This window comes from Apis laboriosa, unplaced genomic scaffold (genome assembly GCF_014066325.1).
Source record: "Apis laboriosa isolate Shangri-la unplaced genomic scaffold, ASM1406632v1 scaffold16_cov148, whole genome shotgun sequence".
Taxonomy (NCBI): Eukaryota; Metazoa; Arthropoda; class Insecta; order Hymenoptera; family Apidae; genus Apis; species Apis laboriosa.
In genome coordinates this window covers 1842095-1865659 of record NW_025222129.1, presented here as the reverse complement: position 1 = coordinate 1865659, position 23565 = coordinate 1842095, and the positions used below count along the sequence as shown (strand labels likewise).

The window sequence follows — 23565 nt, the reverse complement described above, 5'->3', positions numbered from 1 at the left end:
AAAAGTTGGAAAAATTTCATTTTTAACGTAGAACGAAAAAGTTGAATAAGCCAAATTGATATAGTTTGAGAATTGAGAAAAATCTTTTGCCAACAATATCGCTGATCCACCGTTGAAAGGATTAATGAATATTGATTCGGATCGAACGACGAGGAAAGTATAAGAAGAGAAATTTAGATTTGTATTGATTTAAAATTCTTCTAATTTTCATCGACGACAAATTAACGATAAACCAAAGACAATAATCTGGAAAATTTTCAAAACTATTCTGCTGTATTACAATGGCTTGCTAGTTTATCGCTATGGCAAATTTCGCAAAATTTAAAACCCTATTATATCGAAACTACGATACGTGGGGGTTAGAGAGACTAGGGTTAGAGTATAAAGAGAGGGAGGGAGGGGATAGTCGCGTACATAAATTCAACCACGTCTCGAAATACCTTGGAGATGCGGCGAGAAGGAGGGTACGGCGCGATCAAAGCGTAATTTTAATTAGGCAGATTATACGGAAAGATAAAAATTATTAAAATTATTGCCTTAATGAAAGGGAACCTTCGGCTGGTTTACGGAGGGACGCGTAATTAAACGTCGGGGGTAGCTTCCCCCCTTCGGCGAGGGTTGCTTTCGTTCCCAGCCGACTAATATAGCACGACCACCGAGGTTAAAAAGCCTCGATATTTATGCATTCGTTTCCGTTCCGATTCTATTCTTTTACCGTATTTCATCCATTACTTTCACTTCCATGCGCGCAAGTTTTCCATCGCTTCGAATTCTAATCTCTAGCGAAAATCTAATCATTCTCGTCGATGAATTTCTCCTTGTTTCGTTCTCTTTCAAATTCGAATCCCCTTCCCCTCCTTTCTTCTTCTCCTTTGTATTCTTATTTCAAAGATTCAAACATGAACCCTCATATAAAATACACTCCTAATTTTTCACATTAATCTTTCCTTAACCTCTCCTCCGCATCTTTCTCTCTATTCTCATCGCATCCCTGTTTCATCCTTCGTGGCTCCAAACTTACCCTCGACAATCGACAATAAAATACGCTAATATTCCTAAACATCCCCCTTATCCTTCCTTTCTCACTTCGCATCACGCGTCACGTACGAATGCGATTAACTTGGTTCGGATGACACAGGTTGAATCGGGGGGGCGATGACATCTTCGTCGACTTCTTGGCCGAGGATCTCGCGGTCGAGGGGAGCCAATGGAAGGTCGATAAGAGGGCCGCCCTCCGGTGATGGCAGATCAGCCCTCAAACCGCAAGGTGCCACCACACCCCCAAAAACCAGCCCCGGCACCCCCGCGGCCAATGATCGGGCCTAGCCACCCCCAGGACCGCAAACCAACCGCAAGACGATGCGCAGAACCGCCTCGTTCACGCACGTGCCGCGCATTCCGACCGCAAAACAAAATGGTGCCCTCTGAACGACGTTAAGATTTTACCTTTAACTCGGCCTTTAGCCGCCTCTTGGCGAACCTTGGCTCCGGGATCCCTCTTCTCTCTCACCGGTGAGAGTTTCGTTCACCGGTTTCGAGAACGTCGTGGGAACCTTGTGGAACCGGTTCCACGAATTTTCCAACACCTAGTGGATAGGGTTTTCGGGGGTGTTGCTTCGTTTTCGGGGGAACTTGGCCGTTGTCGCTGTCGAGAGAAAAGGAAGGAGAAAGTTTGGTTGGAGTAGCCAAGCCTTTGAACCGTTCGAACCAAGTTTCGGACGAAACTTTGGCAGAGTTGATTATTATTATTATTCGTGAACGTTATAATTCGAGGAAATAAAAATTTCTCTCTCGACGAGTAAGCAACGTTCTATACAATATTTTGGAGAGAACGAAGAATGAATACCTTTCTCGACACGCGCATACCTGAAATTATCATCTCTGTATATAACCGGAATACTATAAAACTCGCACCGTTGAAATGGTGGAGGAATCGTGGAGAAGAAGGAAGGAGAAGGAAGAGGAAAAGGGAGGAGGGAAAGCAGGCGTCGTCGTCGTCGTCGTCGTCGTCGGGTCTCGGATCGACTAGAATTTTTCTGGGTGAGTTCTCATGAGTCTTGGCACCTTGGGAAGAGAGAGAGAAAGAGAAAGAGAGAGAGAGAGAGAGAGAGGAAGAAAGGTGGGCGAGAGAAAGAGAGAGAGAGAGAGGAGGTGGAGGAGGCTGGGGTTCTGAGGTACCCCAGCGTGGCCGTTGCGGCAGCGGCTGGGGGATCCCGCGCACCCGCGGTGAGAGAACAGCCGAAAGGGGTGGCGGATGGGCTGGCGAACGGAGGGATGAGGGCTTCCAAGGAGCCGTGGGAGGAGTGATTTTGAAAGAGGGTCGCTGTGCTCGTCGACTGTGCTCGGCTGGAGAGAGCGAGATGGAGAGAGAGAGAAAGAGGGTGGCGGAAAGAGGGGTGAGCGGGGTGGGTGAAAGTGAGGAGAAGCAGGCGGCGGATCAAGTAGCGGGGTGGGTTGCCTAGCTACCGGCGAGACCCGGCCAAGATACTCGCCGAGATCTCTCTCTGTACTGTTTTAGGTCCGTTCCAACCGTATTTCGCCCATCGGCCGGTCCTCTCCGACCGGTCTTCTTCCTCCAGCCAACTTTCACTCGGCCACCATGGCGGAACGCACGTTTGGAATATTGCACGTTCTCTTTTTCTCTATCCCTCTTTTTACCTCTCTCTCTCTCTCTCTCTTTCTTTCTTTCTCTTTTTCCACCTCCTCGGGGGGAGGAGGAGGGATCCATCTGTTCCGACGGTGGAGATTGGTCGGTGGCTCGAGGTATTAATAGGATTTGTACGGGTTAATGTATGGAAAGGGTTACCGAGGATGACTTGCACAGGTTGACGTTTTAAGGGAAAATATCTGGCTCGGTCGCAGCTCGTTAACCAGCGGTAAGAATTTTAAGGTTTCGGATGATGGACGATTAATGGGAGGAAGGGGAGAATCGTTTTGTTTACGCGATTTTGTATGAGAGAGGTTTATGGGGGAGGGGGGATGAATTTTGGTGGACGAGAGAACCGGAAGTAACGTAAGAGGTGACGAGGGAAATTAATTTTCTTGCGGAGGAAGGACTGTTTGCCCGGAGTGGAGTTGTTGGCGTATTTGCATAGGCAATGGGAGATAAAAAATTGAACATCAATTCGAGGAGAGGGCGAAGAAATCACGAGAGACGGGAGGAAAATAATTGGGAGCACTTTCGAAGAAGGCCGAAGGGAGGGGAATTCTCGAGTGTCTGCCCCTTTGCGAAATCTCGTGTACTTTACCTGCTCGTTTCAGATGCAAATATCAAAAGGGAAAAGCTGCTCTTATATTTCCTAATAACGAGATTCTTTCTTTCTTCGCGTGATTCCGTACGCGGAATTTCGATACGCGATCTCGGGTTACGATTATTTTCGAGTAATTTTTCACAATTTTTTTTTTTTTTTTTTTTTAAGAATTTCATTTTCTTGCAACGAATTAATCCGAAACGAATAAAGTTCGAAAGCTGATAAATAATCGAAAAGTATTCGATTAAGATTTAGAAAATTGTATATACGCGACGGGAATAATTCTCCTGTTTTTTTATCTTTTTTTTTTTTTTTTTTTTTTTGTAATGAAAAAATTTTTTAAATTACCAAAGAGAAGAAATATTTTTGGTTCTTTTTCGAAACGTAATACCAGTGTCGCCCTCAAGCGAGTAAGATGGCAAAGACATTTAAGAAGACTCACCCTCTTTCTTCTCGCCTTCCTTAAGAAAGTAGTCTCCACCCTCGTGGTAAGGTAGCTTGCGAGGGAGTCGGTAAAGAACAGCGTCCAACTACGCAAATACAGCCTAAAAACAAATTTTATTTTTTAATTAGCCATAACGCAACTGTTATTCTTACCTTTTATTGTAACAGTACAAAAGAATCTTATATCGATTTTATAAAAAAGAAATAAAGACGCGACGAAAGAGCAAAATTTCTTATTTTTCTTTTCTTTTTCTTTTTTTTTTCATCTAACATCAAGTTGAGAAAAGAATAGACGAAAAGAGAAGAAAAGAGAAATCCAGATTCGATAAAAAAAATATTCGAGAAAAAAAAAAAGAAACGAAAATTTTTATCGTTCCTTCTCGCCTCAGAATTTACCAAAAGAAACTGGAAAGAATTCGGAGACTCGAGTCGGTAAGAAAGGAAAAGAATAAGACGACTTTCTTAAAGAAGTGGCGCCTCCTTTTAAGAAACCTCCGTAGTACGCACTTTCGCCACTAAGAAGGATGGCGCCTTGGACGAAAAGAAAACTTTTCCTCGCCTCTCGAGTTCTTCTAAAAAACCTATCTATATCTACGAGAAAGAATAAAAAATATCGATCCAACCGCATGTTTCTTTAAAACATTTCGACACGAAATTCGAAATTACGACGACGAAAATTTAAAATACGACGACGGCGGCGACTATTTTCCCTCCGGGAGCGGCTCTTTTTTTTTCTTTTTTCTTTTTCTTTTCTTTCTTTTCCTCGGTTCACCCTCTCTCGCAGGGAACTGGCAGGCGGGGAGGAGGAAGGAGTGGGCCGACAGCGGGAAGAACAAAGGATGGGTTCACGGTCGGTTAATTTAATCTAAGCAAACATCATATAGATGGTACGTGAATGTGTTCCGTAGGCGCCGAGAGGGAGGAGGAGGGAGGGGGGAGGACGGGGAGATGGAGAGAACTCGGCGGAGGAAGACAGAGGGTGGTGGGCGCAGCCAGACTCTCTGAATCTAGATACATACGTAAGTACAAGAGTATTCAAGACAGCGCCGAGGAACGATGTTTAGCATGTAGATGAAGATCTCGGTAATCAAGGGTTGCAGCCCCGCGGGCGCACTTCGTCAAGTCTTACTTATTTCTGCCCGATCCGCGATCCGTCAGCCGCCTCGCCCACCCCTCCCTCCTTCTTCCAACCCCTCAACATCGTGCGACTTCACGGTGATTACCATTTTTGGTCTTTTGGTTTAACCACTTTCTGCTGGATAACCTTTCTCAACCAATTCTTTCCAACTTTAACACCTTCGATATTGAAAAAAATTAGAAACCTGGAAAATAGAAGTAGGAAGGAAGCCAGCTCGGTTAAAGATATCGATTATACTCAGTTCAACTCGCGCCGAACTTTTTCCAAAGAATAAAGAAGATTGAAAAGACGCTTATTCCTTCCAACGATCCAAACGATTAACGAATAATAACATTGTGAATGTATTCGCTCTCATTAAGAAACCATCAAAGATCGTCATGAACTATATAAGCGTCATTCCTTTTGATAAAATGTTTGTGAATATGAATTGGAAAAAAAAAAGAGAGAAAAGAAAAGAAAAGAAAAGAAAAATATTACACGCGATGTAAAATTGATAAAAACGAAAATGGGAATGGGACGATAGACGAAAAATAGACGAGACCGTCTCGAGCGAGAAGAATATAAGGAAGGAGGAGGAGAAAATTCAAAGCGGTTCCATTATCGAGTTACCGTTACTTGGCCCCACGATTTATTCAACGCGAGGAGGGTGGTGGAGGGAAGGGTGGAGGCGAGCGGTGGCGGTAACGAAGCCGGGACACCCCCCCTCCCCTCCTCTCTTCCTCCTCCTCCCCTTCTCGCGAATATCTCGGACCAAAGCCGTATCTCGTTCGAAATGATCGGGTCTCGTTGTCCGAAAATTCACCCCGTAATCGACGGACAAAAAGTAATTTCCTATCGAGAGCGGGACAAAGGGTGATTTTGCATGGGGGAGGCTCGGCTGGCGATAGCCACGGGGGTGGCAGTGACCGGTGCGTGTAACGACCACCACCCACCCCCAACCCTTTCGTTTCCCGCTTGCCAAGCCGAACGAACGTTTACGGTGAACGCCACGTGCGCTCTATGCGTGCTCAACCAACTTGCTCTATGCACCGCCACTACGTGTTCGATCCAACTGGTATGTGGGGCTCTGGGGCATTTTTCGTTCCCGTTTTTCCATCGTAAATAACCGTCGTACGAAACTTGTTTAATCGTGTATAAACCGATGATCAAATTTTCCCCAAGGAGAAGCAAAAACGACGAGATCGATTTATTACGATTCATAGATTTTGACTTGGACGATCGGTTTGAAACTTCTGTCTGTCAATCTCGTGATCAAATTTTTGGAAAAGTCATCAAAGTGAAATACAAATCGGGAAAGAAATACTTGACTTGTGATTCAAATAGTATTAGATGGAATTCTCAAATTCAAATTTCGAGTCATTTAACGATCGTTTGAACGTTTATCTACTGATCTCGCGATCAAATTTTGCAAAAAAGACTCGACTCATCGTGTCATGGACAATTTCTTCGATTCGATCCTTCGTACGATTATTATCCAAGGGATGCGAATATAAATCGAGAATACTGGGGCCAGGTAGAGACTGCGGATTAATAAATACGATCGACACACGGGTAACTCGACTCGATTCGAAAGGAGCACAAAGGATATCCCCTCTCCCGTCCCGGTAATTTACAATCGAGCCTGTTTCCCTCGACGAGAAAACAAAACAAAATCGCACTTGGCCGGGAATCGAAGAGAAGAGGAAACGACTCTTGCGATCGCACAAAACAATAAACCCAATAGGAGAGAAAGGTGGTGGACAGGGGCCGAGATTTACGAGACCGCGGCCGATCTCCAAGAAGACAGAGCTCGTCCAAGAAAAATTGGCCTCCTCGATGACACGGTTTGAATTTACCGGCAATCGGTAATGCGGCTCGACTCTGCAGCGCGATAAATCGGTACGGCCAACAAACGTTCCACCGTTGTATTCCCTCTCTCTCTCTCTCTCTCTCCCACTCTCCCTCGTTCCCTTTCCTGGATGGATGGATGGGGGAAAGAGAGGGACGGAAAGAAGAATGGCGCGGGCGAGGGACGAGGAGAGAAAAGTCGCGCGTTGGAGAGGGGGGCGAAAGAGAGGGGGAAGGAGGAAGGGTGCAGCACAGACTATAACCGACGGTCACCGCACGCTATTCTTCATACTCCATTATCCGTGCTCCGCTCCGCTCTGCTCCATTATGCCGACACCGCGCATAAACGACGAGCTGCCACCACCCTTGCTGCAACGCTCACCTTCGCGAACACACCGATAAACATCGCTCTTCCGTCGCCGATTTACGCGGCATTTATCCCGCTCTTTTTTTTTTTAATCCACGAGATACGTGGAATGCGCTTTCGCTCATCACGTGGATCTGGACGTAAGATGGACGAAGATAGAGGGGAATATCTTTGGAGAAGCGTGTGTCTTTTATCGCCAGAAAAATAAAAAGGAAGAAAAGTAAAATTATCCCAAGATCAGTTATAATCAAAATTGGCGAACGAAAAATCGTGAAGGAAGAAGATACGAACGTCTTTTTGTCCCGGTTTTTTTTTTCTTTTTTTCTTGAAGCCAGAGATAGATTCATAATCCACGAACGAGTTAATTAAGGAGGATGGCCGATCGAGAAGGAACCGAACCGCTGAAACATTAAATTCGAAACGCGTATTCGTTAGCATGGAGGCAGCTCGGGAGAGAAGGCAAAACCAACCCGGGGGAATCTTCTCCCGGGGACTACGTTTAATTAAATCTTTTGCGAATTTACATACATACACGCACAGCATCCGCCGAGCAGATCCTTTGCAACTGTCGGCTTTGGGGAAGGCTTTGTAGAGATTCGTATCGTTACCTGCGCCACCCTTTGCATCAGGGACGCCCGTCATTAACCGAGACCTCGGATCTTACGTACTTTTTTCTTTTTTTTTTTTTTTTTTTGTACACCATGTCGAACAACATCGTCGCCCATCGAGGATTGCCCAGTTAAACCAGCTTTCGGGCGTGTAATGGACAACGGAAATGGAGAGAGACGATTTTTTAATTAGCTCCCTCGTATCGTTGATATATTCGGGATCGAGTGAGTTGGAATGGAAATCTGGAAGAAAAAGAATCCGGAAAAGGAGATTGTAATATTCGTAATATTTGTAATATCTAATATTAGAATTTGATTAAATATCGATAAAAAGAAAGAGGGGTTAATGCAAAGACGACAAGATTTGGAAGAAAAAGGAAGAAATAAATATGCAGAGGGAAAAATGACGCACGTCGTCAGTCATATTTTGAAATACATTTTTATTTCGACTCGGTCAAAAACTACGATAACAATAGGTCGGTAGATATGTATATCTGAAATCATCGTTCTTTCGAGTGGAAGGGGCAGAATGTAGACGTCGTTAGTTCGAAGAAAAAAACGAATAAATCGTCATCGACGATCTCAATCGATCGATCAACATCGCGACGCAATATCCGTTCGAAGATTGTGGCGCGAGTTTTCTCATTTTTTCCCTTTTTTTTCTTTCTTTTTTCTTCTTTTTTTTTTTTTTTTCTATTTTCATTTCACTTCCAGAATTTCGATGCAAAAGCGACGAACTTTTTCCCTTTCTTTCTCTCTCTCTTTCTCAGCTCAGAAATCGCGAACGATGAAGATTTCCCTCCTTCGTGTCGAGCGATTCGATTTCACTCCTGTATTCGTCTCTCGATTCGACCGATACGCGATTCTCGTTCGCACGGTTTCTCAACTCGCGAGAATCGCGATCGGCGATATTGCACACGAGCCCGCATTCAAAAATCGATCAAAAATCGCGTTAATCCTATCACGAAAAAGAAACATCGTAATCGAAAGAAATAAGAAAACGTTACGTTAGCGGGTGCGCTCGATGACTGGTCGAGATCTTCTTGAAAAATCTTCATCTCCTCTCGAGACACTGGCACGCTCGCTGATTAATTTATTCGTTCTCTGGAATCTTGATCGCCTATTATATCGCTATTTAAGAAGAAAAAAAAAAAGAAAAAAAAAATCGAAATGCGAGAATTGGGTTTAGAAAAAAAAAAAAAAAAAGAAACGATACATTATTCTCGCCCTCGCGAGCGACAAGCGGGACACACAGCGGGATAGCTCAACGAAATCGGCTCAACCAGCCATCCTCCGAGACGCAACCCGTCGACACAAGTCGTCACACACGTCGCGCAGTCCGACGACAGTGATGAATGACTCGATGAAACGACAATGCTCTATCTATGTACAGTGTTTCTCTATATACATCATCATCATCGTCACCATCACCGTGGGGGCAACCAACCAACAAGCAAGCAAGCCAACGTTCACCCGTTCACACATCGGCACACTCGGTTAATTACAAATCGGTTCTTCTCCCTCTTCAGAGATTCAACCGTCGAGACACAATCAGCGAAAAGAAAAAAAAAAAAAAAAAACAAGAAAACAAAATCATCATCCGATCGCGTGACGAGTTCTTCGAACGCGCACACGCGTTTCTTCTTTTTTTTTTTTTTCCGTTCTGTTTTTAATGCCCACTAGTAACTAGTTCTTTCTCTTCTTTTTTCTTTTTTTTTCCTTTTTTTTTCTTTTTTTTTTTCCCCCGTTCGCTCGTTCGAACAACAACACCTCGAGTCCCCACACATCCACACATCCGATCACAGTTCGCTCGTCTCCCCAAGTGATCCAATATCGTTATCAATCGTCCACGAGACACGAGATTTTTCCATCACGAAAAATTCTCTCCAACTCACGACCTCACAACAAACGAGTTCTCTTCTCTTGGATCTTAATAAGGCCTCCACACGTTGTTGTCCGGTCTCACTTCCTCCTGCCTCACGCTGCAACTGTCCGCCACCGCTCTCTGCTCGGGACTCTCCGAATTCTGGAACTGGTTCCCGTACAATTGGGAATAGAGGATGCTGGGCAGGACGCCGGGCGTCGGGAAGTAGTTGCCGTAATTCTGTCCGAATCCTTGCTCCTCGTGAACGGGGCTCTCCGTCGTGCTCGAGTCCGTGGACAGGGATCTGGGTGACACGTAGTCCTGGTACCTCTGACTCGGCGTACCCGACATCAGGCTGCTTAACGGGTCGAGCGGGTCGGACTGGCCCGTCGTCGTCGAGTCTGGGACCACTGGTTTCGTTTGGAAAAGAAAAAGAGAGATCGACCGTTGCGTTTTTTTTTTTTTAATCAACTTTAAAAAACTGTGAAACGGGAAGACTGTGTGGGCAAGAGGATAAGAATTGGGAGGAAGAGGGGGAAGATTTAGTTGGAAGGAGAAATAAATAAGAGAGATTTTTCTTTTTCAGCGTACAGAAATCGAAACGCGTAGGGAGAGACGAATAATTGCTAAAGCAAAGTATTATCAACCATGTAATAACGAATGAAAAGTGTTCCATTTTGCGGCTGGCGATATAATATTCCGATATGTGTTTCGACTATGAAATATAATTACAATCGTAAACAGTGGAATACACGGAGAAACGCGAAACGCGACAGCTATTACTAATTTCCCTCCAAACTAAACTCGTATCTCTAACGGTAGACCCTCCCCTCCCCCCAATATCCCGTATTCGAAATTAACAAACGTTCAATCGATCGGTAATCGTTGTTACGACGGAGGCAAAAATATTTGCAAATTTAAAATCCACGCGATGGCCGAATGCGTGGCAACGTATTCGTTCTTGTTTCGCCTCGATCCGACTCTCGCTTCCCGAGATATTCGCCTCGTTCCAAGGGAACAATAAATTTTTTTCTTAAATATCCCGAGTTATACGTCCGTGCTCGTCGCACGCTCGGATCTCTCGCTCGCGCCTCGTCACGGTCGACCTATCGCAAGCTCGCGCGCCACGTGCGCTGCTCACTGCACAGTCGCCACTTTTTTTCTTTCCTTTTTTTGCTATTCACTATCGCGCCGTACGCGTTACACGGGGGGAAAAAAATGTGGGTCACGTCAACGACTGGGGCCATTCATAGAGGCCAATATTTTTCCGTGTCTCGAGATATCGACGAGGTGCGTTTCAAAGATCGGAATCGCTGTACTCGTGAATTTTTATCTCGTCTTATACACGAATGTATTTCATCAAAGTTTAAACGAGACTTTTATCGCGACTCGAAGTTTGGAATCGGTAGCACGTAGTACACTAATATACTAACGAAACTAATTTCATCGATTGTCCCTGATTGCGTGACGCAGCGCTGCGATATCGATTACAAATGTACTCGACTACGTATCGTAAACATCGGCCGATCAACTATTAATACAATAGTTTAACAGGAAGCGGGCGGTTTACGCGTTAGAGAATTATCCGTGCGTGAAATAAATTAAACCTAAAACTGTACTGTAGAAATTGCGATCGAGAAATAAAAGAAACGAAGAGGAGAAAAAAGAAGAAAAAGAAGAAACCATGGAAAGATTCCAGGAGACTTAAAATTTAAAATTTTCTTCCCAGCACTTTTTTCTTTTTGCCAAATTTTCACCGAACAAAAACTCCCTTAACTTAACTCAACTGAAAAAGGGATTCGTCGGGACGGAATCGAAAAGGGATTGGCCGCGTGCGACGAAACACAGAAGCATGAGAAAAGGGCGAATCGATTGCGCGATAGGTGAATGGAGTGAGAAGTGAGGAGTGAGGAGGAACGAAAGAGAGAAAGACAGAGAATGAAACTTACGGGATGACACCGCTGAGAACGCATCCTGCTGTGCCGTGGATCCTGCACCGGTACCGGAAGTAACGGTGGATCCCGCCGTCGAATCGGGCGCCGTTGGCGTGTTCATAGACGCGGCGCCCGCGAAAGACGCCAACGAGGAGGACGACGGGGGTGGTGGCGGAGGTGGCGGTGGCGGGGGTGGGAACGACGCTTGTGCCGCGCACGACGACAAAGGGCCGGGAAGGTAACCAGCGTAGCCGGCCGTGCTCCCGTATCCCCATGAATTGCTCGCAGTAAGACCGAACTGGGACATGTCTGAATGAACAGATCGTGTCAGAGATGAAAAATTCTTCTGTATTTCCCCCCCTCCATTTTCTCTCGAGATTCGATATCATTTCATCGTATCGTATTCGAGATCCAAGTACTTTCTTTGGGGGGAGGATTTCTGCGGATTTTAAGAATTTTACAAGAAAGACAAAAGGAAGAGGGGAGAGAGAGAGGGAGAGATCGAGCAGAAGCACAGCAGGAGAACATATACAATACAATCGAATAAGCGAAAGGCGGAAAAGCGAAGCGAGAACTCGAATAATCGCATCGCGCTTGAATCCGCGCTTGCGTAGCGAGCGTGCTGGCCGAGCGAGGGAAAAGGCAAAGAATGATCGGATCGGTTGTTGTGCAAGCGCGAACATCGATACGAGAGGAGGCGAGGGAGGGAAGGAAAATATGGAGATGGAACGATGAGTGAGAGCGAGAGATCGAGAAGATCGGTTTGCCGGCGAATACAGGCGGGGATCGCTTTTCTTTTGCGCCCTCTTTGGATTTATTTTTGCGGCGTACAGGCGTACCGTCCCCCCGATAGATTTTCCAATGAGTTCCGTGAGGGGGTTGAAGGGGCTGGAAAGCGAGGGGAAGAGAGAGCGAGAGAGAGAGAGAGAGAGAGAGAGAGGGGTGCAGGCGGACAGGAAACGAGGGGAGGGAGGGCGTTCGAGATCAAAGGGTCGGTTGGTCATCCCCCGCGTACCTCCGGCCAACTCAAATAACCGAGAGAGCTCGAGCATCGCCAGTGGGCCGTCGTTGACGAGAGAGGCTAACCCTAAATAGCGTGGAGCAGCCAGCATCTGCTTTCACGTCGTTCGTTCGTTCGTTCAATTTTCAAGCAGGGACAGGGGAGGTTGGAAACTTGGCCGGCCGATATCGCGACGTAAGGAGAACCTTTGATTAACGCCACCACGGATTAATTTCCAGGCCTCGATTTACAGGCAATTTCGTTCGATACCGTCTGCATTTTCGGCGAGGGATCGAATCGAGGGGGCGGCAATATTTCGATCGACGCCTCCCCTTTTCGTTTAAATCGCGCGTTTCTTCTAAATTTCGTTAAAAAAGGATTAAAAAGCTACGTACGCGTGTTACAGGATAGCGTTGATCAGGGGACAGTTGGACGTCGCGAAATTAAAAGATGTTGAAGGGGCAAGCGCTGCGGTGGATCGAGAAAACGCCGAAGCGAATTATCGATGTCCGATGTCGGGAAAAAAATTAATAAAGGAAATACCCGGCATGCTTGGATACTTTATCGAGGAATTTATCGCTTTTGGATCCGAAGGCGACTCATTAAAACGACTCTACGCCCCTACCTTCGCCCGATAATATTTCTCCCACGCGAGATTTCTTCCGCGAGAAGATAATAAATTCGCGGATAAACCGCGAAAATCTATCCCTTCGCTCCTAACCTCTTCGCTCGCTCGCTTTGGAAACAAGAAAAAAAAGAAAAAAAAAAAGAGAAAGGAAAAAAAAAAAAAAAAAGAAAAAGAAATCGCGTCACGGCGAAAACTATCTATCTCTGGAAGAAGAATTTGTGAGGATCCTAACACGGGAACCGATACAGAGAAGAAACGGACGGTGAAACGGTGGTAGCGCGATGAAATTTTCGCGTAGAAATTCTCGAATTCTCCTGTTGGAAACGTGAAGAGAACGCGAGAAGGGAGGAGGGAGGGGGAGGAGGGGGAGAGAGTTACCAGGCCAAAACGACGAGCCATCCCCGACCAGGCAGCCGCCGCTCCCGTGGCAACCCCTTTAATATAATATTTAATCTAGCTTTGAACAGGCTTGCGGTTTCCGCCTCTAGAGTCGAGAAGCTAGCTCTTGCGAGCCTAAAACCTCTCTCTCTCTCTCTCTCTCTCTCTCTCTCTCTCTCTCTCTCTCTCTCTCTCTCTGCTTACATTCGAGACGAGACCAGGAGGAGGGGAGCGGCGTCTGTTTGGAAATATTGCCAGCTTCAATCCTCGCTTCTTACACGATATCTTCGATGAAATTTTATATTTGCGGAAATTTCGGGTTGGTTCGAGAAGTTGATTCTCGGGCATGGATATTGTTGTAGAGAGAGCGAAATCGACACGAAAAAAAAAAAAAGAAAAAGAAAGAGAAGAAAGATGGAAGCGTCGATCAAGCGTGGATGGAAGGAAGCAAAGTCGTACTTACTTTGACAGTTGGCCGGCATCGCGTGCCTGAAGGAGGAGAGCGGATCCCGCGGCTGGAGCGGGTTCGGTAGCGGCTGAAGGGGATTCGGCAACGGTTGCAAAGGATCCACCAGCGGCGAGGCGAAAAACGGGCCGCCCCTCTGCGAGGCGAACGCGAACGCGTGGAACTGCTGCTGCTGCCCTAAAAGAGACAACACTGCGATCAACCGTGCGCCTGTCCACTGGACCTACGACAACCGCGTCAATCCTTCTTATCTCCTCATTTCCAATCGATTCTCGATTTTTTCCAAGGAAAAAAGAGTATCCAAATTTCTCGATGGATGTGGGGAATGAAATATCGAATCGGATCGAGGAGAATTCGATTCGATTCGATTATTCCCGCGGATGGGATGATCGAAAAAAGGAAAAAAAAAAAAAAAAAAAAGGAAAAAAGCGTTCTCTCCCCTTTCCCCGGTAATTGGCCAATTACCCTCCAATCGAATTACCATCAACTATCTATCGATTCCAGGCGATCGATTCCCTAAAATTTCCTTCAGATCGCGCGGCTGAATCCCGTTTCTCCTTCCACCCAAAAATTCCCCCGAAACTCGACCACCTCGAAACTCTCGGGAGAGTTCTAGCAGCTTTTCCTCATCCTGCCCCCTCCCCCCTCGTCTGTCCACTCCGCCTTGCCCCAAAGTCCCTCGATTCGCATTCATCGGCGGCCGATTTTATTTCCCCGGGCGAGCCACCGCCTCTTCCCTCTTCTCTCCCCCGATCATCTTGCGCGAGCAGCAGTTTCGAACGAGGGCCGAAACCGAAACGGGGGAGGAGGAGGAGGAGGAAGAAGAGACGCGTCGAGGCAGCGATTCATTTTATTTCCCGGGTACGGTGTCGCCAACCCAATTAAAGACGTCCCAACAGGCGGCTGCCGGTGCGTCCTATCCGACCAGGCTTCTGCTGCTGCCCACGCTGGTCAGGTTAGGTTAGGTTAGGCCAGCAGCGGTCTGCCTCACACGTGGACAGACCGGCTTTCCTACGTGAACCGTCGAAATCTACGAACCGACACACCACCGCCACCGGAGACCAAGCCCAGAAGGGAGCGCAGAGACGCGCACAGAGAAAGAGAGAGAGAGGCAGAGACAGAGACTTCCTCTCCCCCAATCCGTCGTCCTGATAATCCAATCGAAGCCCTAATTCTAACCCGAAATTCCCGCCGGTTTGCTGAATAGGGTACGGCGCTCGATCCCGGGGACACAATGAGGGCGCCTCGCCGGAACAGAGAAGCTAACGAGATATCTATCGTTAAACGAGCGTATATTTCCATTGCCAACGAACAAATTTCTCCAAACTCTTTAACTCCCTTCCGTCAAAATTTCTCGCGTAGCCATTTCGAATATTTTCGAAATCGAGATTCTCGTTTCACCGTCAATCGTTCTCGTATTCCCTTCGAAAGAGATCCAAGGGATCGATCGAAGGATCGCTCCAACGGACGACTTCGTGTCCCTGAATTTTTCCAAGGGGAGGGGGCAAGTGGACACCGTCTCCAGACGCGTCGCTATCGATTTCATTGGACACCCTTTCGCGTTTCGTGCAGACCGATGACTGCCAGGGAATTTCTCGAGAGTTAGCAGCTGGCCGCGACAGCTCCTCATTTCGTTCCCGTTTCCTCGACCCCTCTCCACTCCCTAGACGAAAGGGGGAAGGGGCATCGCTATTTTCTAACAAAAGCGTGGATCGTGGTGTGCATGTGCGACTCGGGGATTTCGGGGGCTTCCAACTTCCGCCGGAGGCATCCTTCGCGCCACCGACCCCTCCTCTCACGCTCTCGATCAATTCCCTTAGCCCTGCATCCTCTTTCTGCGGCGGCCACCTTTGGCTATGGGACGAGGGTAGAATGTGTAATGAATTGCTTGTTTAATTAATTACGACCCTCGAAGCGGCGCTCCAGTTCGAACGAGGCGCGCTCGTTCCGCCATCGGGTCCCGCTCCTTCCTCCTCCTCCTCCTAGGACCCCGCCTCTTTCGAATAGAATTCATAGGGCTGATTATTTATCGCTGGCCGAGTGAAAGAAGGGTCCAATGATTCATGCCTCGGCGGAACAGTTTGTTTTGTAAACAAAATTTCGAGCGGAGGAAGGAATCTCCTCTCGTTCTCCTCTCGTTCTCCATGGTCGTTTCGTTTTCGTGTTGAAGAGTGAAGAAGTTTTTTCCCTCGATTTTTCTTTAGATAGGATGGAAGTAGAGCTCGTACGATCGAGGAATTTGTTTGATTGTTCGTGGGATCTTCAAATTCGTAGGGTTAGCCGGATGGAAGAAGATTGATCCAATGATTCGCGAGTTTGTTTGTAATCGATTCGAGAGAAGGGAAATGGCCACTTCTGGTTGATTCCATTTATGTCCATACTTGATTTCGAAGAACGAAAGTCGAACAAGTCTCCGTATTCTTTCTTTCTCTTGGAATCTGGATTTCTTCCCAATAAAACTATGGATCTAATTTCCTGCTAATTTCGAAAGATGGATTTTATTTTTATCACTGACGCTGTCCACACACATACTTCCTCTTCTTGATCGTGCGAAAGAAGATGTTGTCGATCTTTTTCGTCGAAGGATTCGATTGAATTAGGGGAGCGGTTCCCGCGACGGAATAGGACGGAAAGCGTTCGAAGCGTGGAAGCAGCGATCAATTAATTAGCCCGCTACTCGATTGAATTTAATCCGCGAAGAATAGAACGAAAGTAGAAACAGGCGGGGAGGAGTTGCGGGTGTCTGGGAACTCGTTTCACGGTGTCACGGTTCCGGAGGATAATAAAATTAGGGAGCGTGTCAAAGCCGAGGAAGCGTCGCTCGTTTAAAGAAACGCCGATCCGGCCACCCGCAACGCCCGTCAATCCTTTTATCTCGTGCCGCGCCCCCACCCCACGACAATCCATCCCTCCGTTCCGCTGCAAATATTTTCTTTCGGGCCAGATGTAACGCGCCGCCCGTCCTCCAAAATAAAATCGATCCAAACCACGTCGCGTTACATCCCGGAAAACAATCTTCGATAAGCAGCCCCGCTTACAACCAAGCCATTCGAACTATTTTTACGACGGAGATGAATCCTAATTTAGCGTCGCTTCGAAGTCAAGAAGCTTATTCTTTCTTTAACGGAGAATCGCGTCGATCCTTATTCGTCCGTATCGACGCTCGATAACTTTCTCCCCCTTCCCTCCCCCCAATCCCAACTTCCTTGAGATGGCTCAATCTCTCGTCTGGGCGGTAGATTAACGAACAGGATTGGGGGAGAGGGGGCGGTAAATTTCGATTCTCCGACGTAATACCGCCTCCGTTGGTCGGAGAGGAGCCCGTTGACACGCGTCGCCGCGAAATAACCGACGGCTAGGAGGGTGATCGTGCGTCTGAGGAAGGTGGTGGGCACACTCTCTCTCTCTCTCTCTCTCTCTCTCTTTCTCTGTGCGTGTGTCTGAGGAAACTTGGGAGGCGTCGCACAATATCTCCGCGGCTAAACACCGCAGCCCTTTATCAATGTTATGGCGGCCGGCCGTGGTTATAAATAATGGCAATTGCGCGAAACTTAACCCGGCGAGAGAACCGCACGCCCGCCCCGGGGCCATTCCCCAACTTGCGGCCGAGGACGCCTCCCCGTCGCGAGTTACGTCCGCGATCTCCGCTCCTCCTCCGTTCTAACGTTCTTTTCTTCTAACGATCGCCATGAATCCTTTCAACAGGCGGGATACATCGAGGATAAATGTTGTAAAATGTTGTCGCGAAGTATCGAGGATCGTTCAGAAAGTAATGATGCGTAGAACGAATTTCGTTTCTGAATGAATTGCGTTTCTGTTATTCGTGCTTCGGTTTTCTTTTTTTTTTTTCTCTATTTAAATCGAAAGTGGAAGATCGAAAACGGTTTGGGGATGGGAAGATGTTCGAACATTTTGGATTTGGATCTTGGGTTATTTATTCGTACAATCAGGATCTGTATGTATCAGGTATTCGATAAATGGAGGAGATGGTCGAAAAATAATAATCGAGATTCTCGCGCTTTTGAACGATTCTCGTATCTTTTAATTGTTCGAGGATCTGTATAAAATTGTCCCCGACCAACGGAGTTGAAAATTATGATTAACGAGATGTAATTTAAATAATAAATAATTTCAGCAATGCTTACAGTGATACTCACTGGTCTTGGATCGCGGTTCTCGCGGCCCGTCCACGGTTACTTTAATGGCCTTGGTGTACGTGGCGACTTGCGGCGGGGTCGTGGACACGGTAATCGTCAACGTGAAGCTCTTCCCTGGAAAAATAATTATTTTCGTATTTTTTTTCCTTCCCTTTTCCACATTTCAATCAATGATCGAAACGAAAGTTTTCGCGGCCGAAACGTGGCTGGCCGACCCGTGAAACTTGGCGGTAACCGAATTAACCGTCGGTAATGTATCGAGGGCGTCGTGGACGGCGAGACGGTCAGCCAGCCAACGCGACCGACCTGTAGGGGTGGTTGCGTCCGCTTGTGTCGAAAAGCCTATCAGAGGGCGTCGCTACGAAAGAGAAAACAACGATCTTTCCTTCGAAACTTTTCCACGAGTAATACAATTTTTCGAAAAAATTCAAAGTTGAAAACGTCGAAATGGAATGTTAATCTGTTGCCACGTGATGTTAAAAGGCAAGGAGAAGGACGAGGAGGATGATTCAAAGGGGACACGTCTTGGAAATCACGCGAGTTTTGATGAAACGTTCGTTAAAGAGGGGACAATGTTAAAAAAAAAGCGGTGGCACGCAGAACACGGTGGTCGCACACGCAGAGGTTCACCGCAATTCCACGTGCACCCTCTTTCGCTCTTTTTCTCTCTCTCTCCCTCGCCGAGCGAATCGCCGATCGCGTGGCTTTTTCTCTCTCCAACCCCTTCCTAACGCTACACACGATTCTAAAACTGAATCACCGTTATACGACTCGTATCACGCTATCGCGTCCAACTTCCCTTCAAGTATCGACGCTTCTTCGAAAAAGAGAGAGAGAGAGAAAGAGGGAAGAGAAAAGTAAAAAGTTAAATTCCGTTAAATTATATAAACTCCATTCTTAGAATTAGACGAACTTTTGATTCGTCAAATTCTGCATTCCATGCATTTCTATGCCTAATTCTCTAACTATAATCTCAGTCTATCGAATAAATAAATGGATATTAAAATTAGGATATCATTTCACCTTCCAATAGACGAAACGAAAGGAAACGGACAATTTACCTAATTTCAGACATAAAAAAATTTGCACGAGTTCGTGGAAACGTTTGACGGACGTTGTTTCAAAGGTTTGTTTCTTAGGCGATAAGATTTAGCGCGAATGAGAAAAGAACGCGGGGAGAAAGATTATGGAGGGAATAATGGCGAGTGTCGAGCGTGGCCACACGGTGGTTCACCACGCGAGCTTCTCGTTTTCGAACGGGGGCGAGTCCCGTCAGTTTTGTTGCAAGTCACGGCATCCCTTCCTATGACCTAACCCTGGCAAACCTTTTCACCCGCTGCTCGAGTCGATGGTTCCGCACAGCCAGCTCGGCACACGTAGTTAGGTATCACCCTTGGTGCCAGTCGCCGTCGAACCGTTAAAGGTCACACCCCCGATAACGCCACCCTTTCTTTCCATCCGCCGGCGTTAAACCCATTCTCCAACGGCAATTTTTTTTTTTTTCCTTCTCCTCCTCCCTTCGAAATTTCTTTCCATCTTTTAAATCTGCCCGTTTATTACCACCGCGTGTGTGGTACGTTATGGCTTGCTTGATTAAAATTTTCGCCCCTCCCTTCTTCGAAATCGAATATCCCTTTCCATCTCGAATATCTCTTCGACTAGGAGGAACGGCTCTGCTCCTCCGCAATTTGGGGAGGGAATTATTTAGAATTTCGAGAGAGCGCACGGTGAAATCGATTTTTAATTCGAGGGAAAGAATCGTTGTGGACAAATATTAAGGGGACGAAGCGGAACGATCTCGATTCCCCCGATAATGATCGCGTTAACTCTCGGGGAAAATGTGGATCCTGATACGTGTATCGTATATTCGTCGAGTTAACTAATTAATTTCAATTTTCGCCAAACGAGAAACGCGTTGTTTTACACGATAATACCGAATCGATTATGTCAGGACGAACGTTCGAATTTTCTCCAAAAATCATCGCCTCGAAATATTCCTCCTCGATCTCGTACAAATCCTTCTTCTTCCAATATCGCACGACATTACATTTACGATTTTTCTTGGTAAATCGAGTCTCGCGGTTAAAGAAAGAAAGAAAGAAAGAAAGGTCTTCTTCTCCGTTCGAATCACGATTTTTGGGATAGAAATAGTCTCTTTTGGCTCGAAGCGGAAACCAGAAGCGCATGGCTCAAGAACGTCGATGATAAGCTATGACCCTGTTCCCGCACGTTCATCCGTAATGCCGGCTCCATCGCGGCAAAGTCTGAATCGTTTCCAACCCCCTTCAAGCCTAAGCTCTGTAACGAGATAGATCATTTGGGCGCTTATAGTTTCAGCCCTACCAGCCAGATGGGATACCCTTCAACTTTGCACACGCGAACGAACCTCGTGTCTACGTCGACAACATCTCCACCCTTTCCACCCTCGAATATTCGTAAAATAAAATTTGTATCAACGAAACGACGACGCGGATCGCGATTCGCGACTTCGATCTTGGAGGGGGATAATTTTTCCCAGAATTTTCTCCTCCCACTCCCTCACGGGAATTCGAGGATAATACTCGTGGAAGCAGAACGGAAGCCCCTCCAGATGAGGGGCCACGTACAGAGGAATGAATCCTCGAGTTCGACAAACGGGCGGATCATTAGGGATTCGCGCATCGGTCGTCCCGGGGAATATTCAAGGAGGCGAAGGAACGAAGTCGCAGGAATCCAGGACGAGAGACGCTTCTCTTACATTCTTCATCCTAGCTTATGTTAATTCCTCGCTCGACGAAAACAATTGAGAGCTAATCCCAGACAAATGACTGACGCGTTTCCGTGAGCTCCGCGAGGGTCGTCGACGATTCGCTCGCCCCCCTCCTCGTTTCCCGGATAGAAAATTCGGGTATTCCATGGTTTCCAAACACCCTATCTATCCCTCTATCCCCGATTCCTCCTTCCCAAACTATTCAGCTTTTCTCCTCGCGCCGACGAACTTCAACACCGCGTTGGTGTAAACGATAACGATTCGCCTCGGTCGATTGATAATTCGACGCCGTTGGAAGAGAAAACAAAAGAAAAAAAAGAAAAAAAAAAAGTCCAATTCCACTCGACAACCGAATGGAACGATCCGTGGATAATTTTGACAAAGGGAGAGGGAGGGGGTAAGACAAGGTAAGAGTAAGAAGTAGGTCGGAAGAGGGTTCTCGACCGATCGGCAGGCGACGCGAAACAACCCTGTAATAACGTTAATTAAAATCCCAAATGAAACCTCAATTAATATCCTGTCCCCCTCGTTTTCGTGGGGCGTCGCCTCCTTTTCACTCCCCCCCACCCCTCCTCGTGGAACGAGAGGCCGTTCTCGGGGGGAAGGGAGGGGGGTGGGGGAGAGACGACTCGGAAGAAGGAAAGTAAAGAGGAGGTTGCTCGGCGGCGGCGATGGTGGTGGTGCGGACAAATAAAACCCATTACCCACCCCAAGACATCGTCGCCTCCTCGAGTTTCGGCTGGCACACCAATCAACGCCTCGGCAACCCCTGCCGAAACGTCCAATTTCGAGGTCGTGACGAGGCTTACTTAGAGGATTCTTTTCCCCGGCGAGGGAAAAACGACGAGGGTCGTCGTCGTCGTCGTCGTCGTCGTCGTCTCCCGAGACGACGTGCCCGACCTACCCTTACTACGAGCCTCGATTCTTCTTCGAGGTTGCCTCTTTCCTCCCCTTTTCTTAACGCAGCTCGTCAAGGCGAAGGGCGAAGATCAACAAGCTCCCCTGTTCGATGAATGAACGAACGAAGGAAGAGGAGGAAGAAGAAGGAAGGAATACAATCGGCAACTAATTTCACGAGTTTCCTGGTCGACCGAGATCGAGAAAGATCGTTGGACGAACTCGCGAAACGATGAAGATGATGGAAGCGAGTCGCCGTTTCTTAACTCACCTCTCCCGCTTCTCCCGACGAACCTCAGATCGTTGAACTTGGCCACCTGGTTCTTCATCAGGGCGGTCGAGTTTCTCAACTCGGCGCAGCAATTCTCGTCGTTGCCAGCACGAACGGTGACCAGTGTACCGTCCCCGACCTCGCCGAGAGCCACCACCTTGAACGCGACAGGGAGGGTCTTGTTCGACCTCCAATGGGCCGGTAGGACGGTGCACACCAGGTGCGGGGAGCCTGATCGGTCGAAATCGAACGTGCGTTACGTACATACGTGGTGTCTTTCGCTCTTTCGCTCTTTCCCTACCTGTTCGCACGAGTTCTCCGGGATGCTCGCTGACAAAGTCGCCGAGAGTCCTCTCGGCGAGGATGTCGCTGGTCATCTTGGTGTAGGCATCGGTCAAAGGAGAAACGCCCGACTCCGGCGAGGCGGCAACACCGGGAGCCGAGGCCCCTGTCAACTGCATCCTGTCGCTGGTTCCGCCGCTCTCGCTGGCACCGCTCGCCGTTGTTCCACAGCTCGACTCGTTGCCGGACCCCCTCACCGAGCCAGCGCCGCTTCCGGATACCGTGCTGCTTCCGCCGCCGCCGCCGTTGCAACGGCCGAATATATCCATAGGCAGTCACAACGCCGGATGATACATCCTTCCATTCGGTTCACTGCTCCGACATCCCACCCATTCTCTCCTCCCGCGATCCCGTTCCTCCGCCCGCCTTTTCCTGGGTCAGCCTTCCAGACTCGACATAACTGGGCCACTCGCTCGACTTCGATTCTCCACGCGATTCTCGATTCTTCAGAATCGAGCCAGGAAGGGGTAAAAAAAAAAAAAAAATCACAGGGGTTATAGGTTTCTTCCACCGATCGTTTCGACGCGACACTGTCCCAAATGTCGATTTCTCCTTTCCTCCTCTTCCTTCTTTCCTTCCTCTTCTTTTTCTTCTTTCGTCGGGAGGGCAAAAGGAGTCGTTGCCCCTCGATGCAAACGCTATCGACGCGCGATCCAAGAGCAGCCTCCTCCTCCTCCTCCTCGAGATCCCTCGACCTCACCTGCAACCGAGAAAATTCAGCCACGGTCAGTAGTCGGATCGACCGATGGATCTCTTGGATCGAAGGGGGATCGAGAGGGTGGGTGAAAGAAGGGTTGATCCCAGGAGAGTCTCCGTCGCCGCTGCGACCAACCCTTCCGTTTCTAATCCATTTAACGCGACGGCCGGCGAGAAGGGCCGTCCTTTATCTCCAACCCTTCCAACCCTTCGAACGGCTGGTTCGCGAAACGACCACGCGACACCGCGACCGATGGCAGGATGGAAAAAAGGCGAAGCAGAGGAAGAGAGGAGGAAAAGAGGGAGGGAGAGAGGAAGAGAGGGAGAGAGAGAGAGAAAGAGAGAGAGAAAGGGAGGTTGACACGGACTCGCACACTTTTCACGCGGGCCGGCCGCCGCTGACGTCACCGTTCATTCAGTAATTTTTGCGCACGTCACCGGGGCTGACACACCGGATCCAGGTGGTTCCAGGAGGGGTTGGACCGGGCCGGTGGTGGGGACGGAAAAAATAGGGGAAAAAGAACGCCCGCCGGTAGGCAACCCCCACA

The 23565-nt window shown here is 47.8% G+C and overlaps 1 protein-coding gene across 6 annotated transcripts; it reads right to left on the bottom strand.

Moving 5' to 3' along the window:
• Window positions 1-8096: 8096 nt before the first annotated feature.
• LOC122710977 (protein lozenge-like) lies at window positions 8097-22999 on the bottom strand. Of its 6 annotated transcripts, none has more exons than XM_043929274.1 (6): window positions 22281-22999; window positions 21980-22210; window positions 18051-18176; window positions 13903-14077; window positions 11449-11742; window positions 8097-9909 (listed from the first exon to the last, which is right to left on the bottom strand). In XM_043929274.1, the coding sequence occupies exons 1-6, from the start codon at window positions 22588-22590 to the stop codon at window positions 9435-9437; spliced, it is 1611 nt and encodes a 536-aa protein (XP_043785209.1). In that variant the 5' UTR covers window positions 22591-22999; the 3' UTR covers window positions 8097-9434. The 6 variants fall into 6 exon arrangements, with proteins under 6 accessions (XP_043785209.1, XP_043785213.1, XP_043785211.1 ...); XM_043929276.1 differs by having other exon boundaries at window positions 9415-9909; window positions 13903-14082; XM_043929275.1 differs by having other exon boundaries at window positions 9415-9909; window positions 13903-14097; window positions 18063-18176.
• Window positions 23000-23565: the final 566 nt, after the last annotated feature.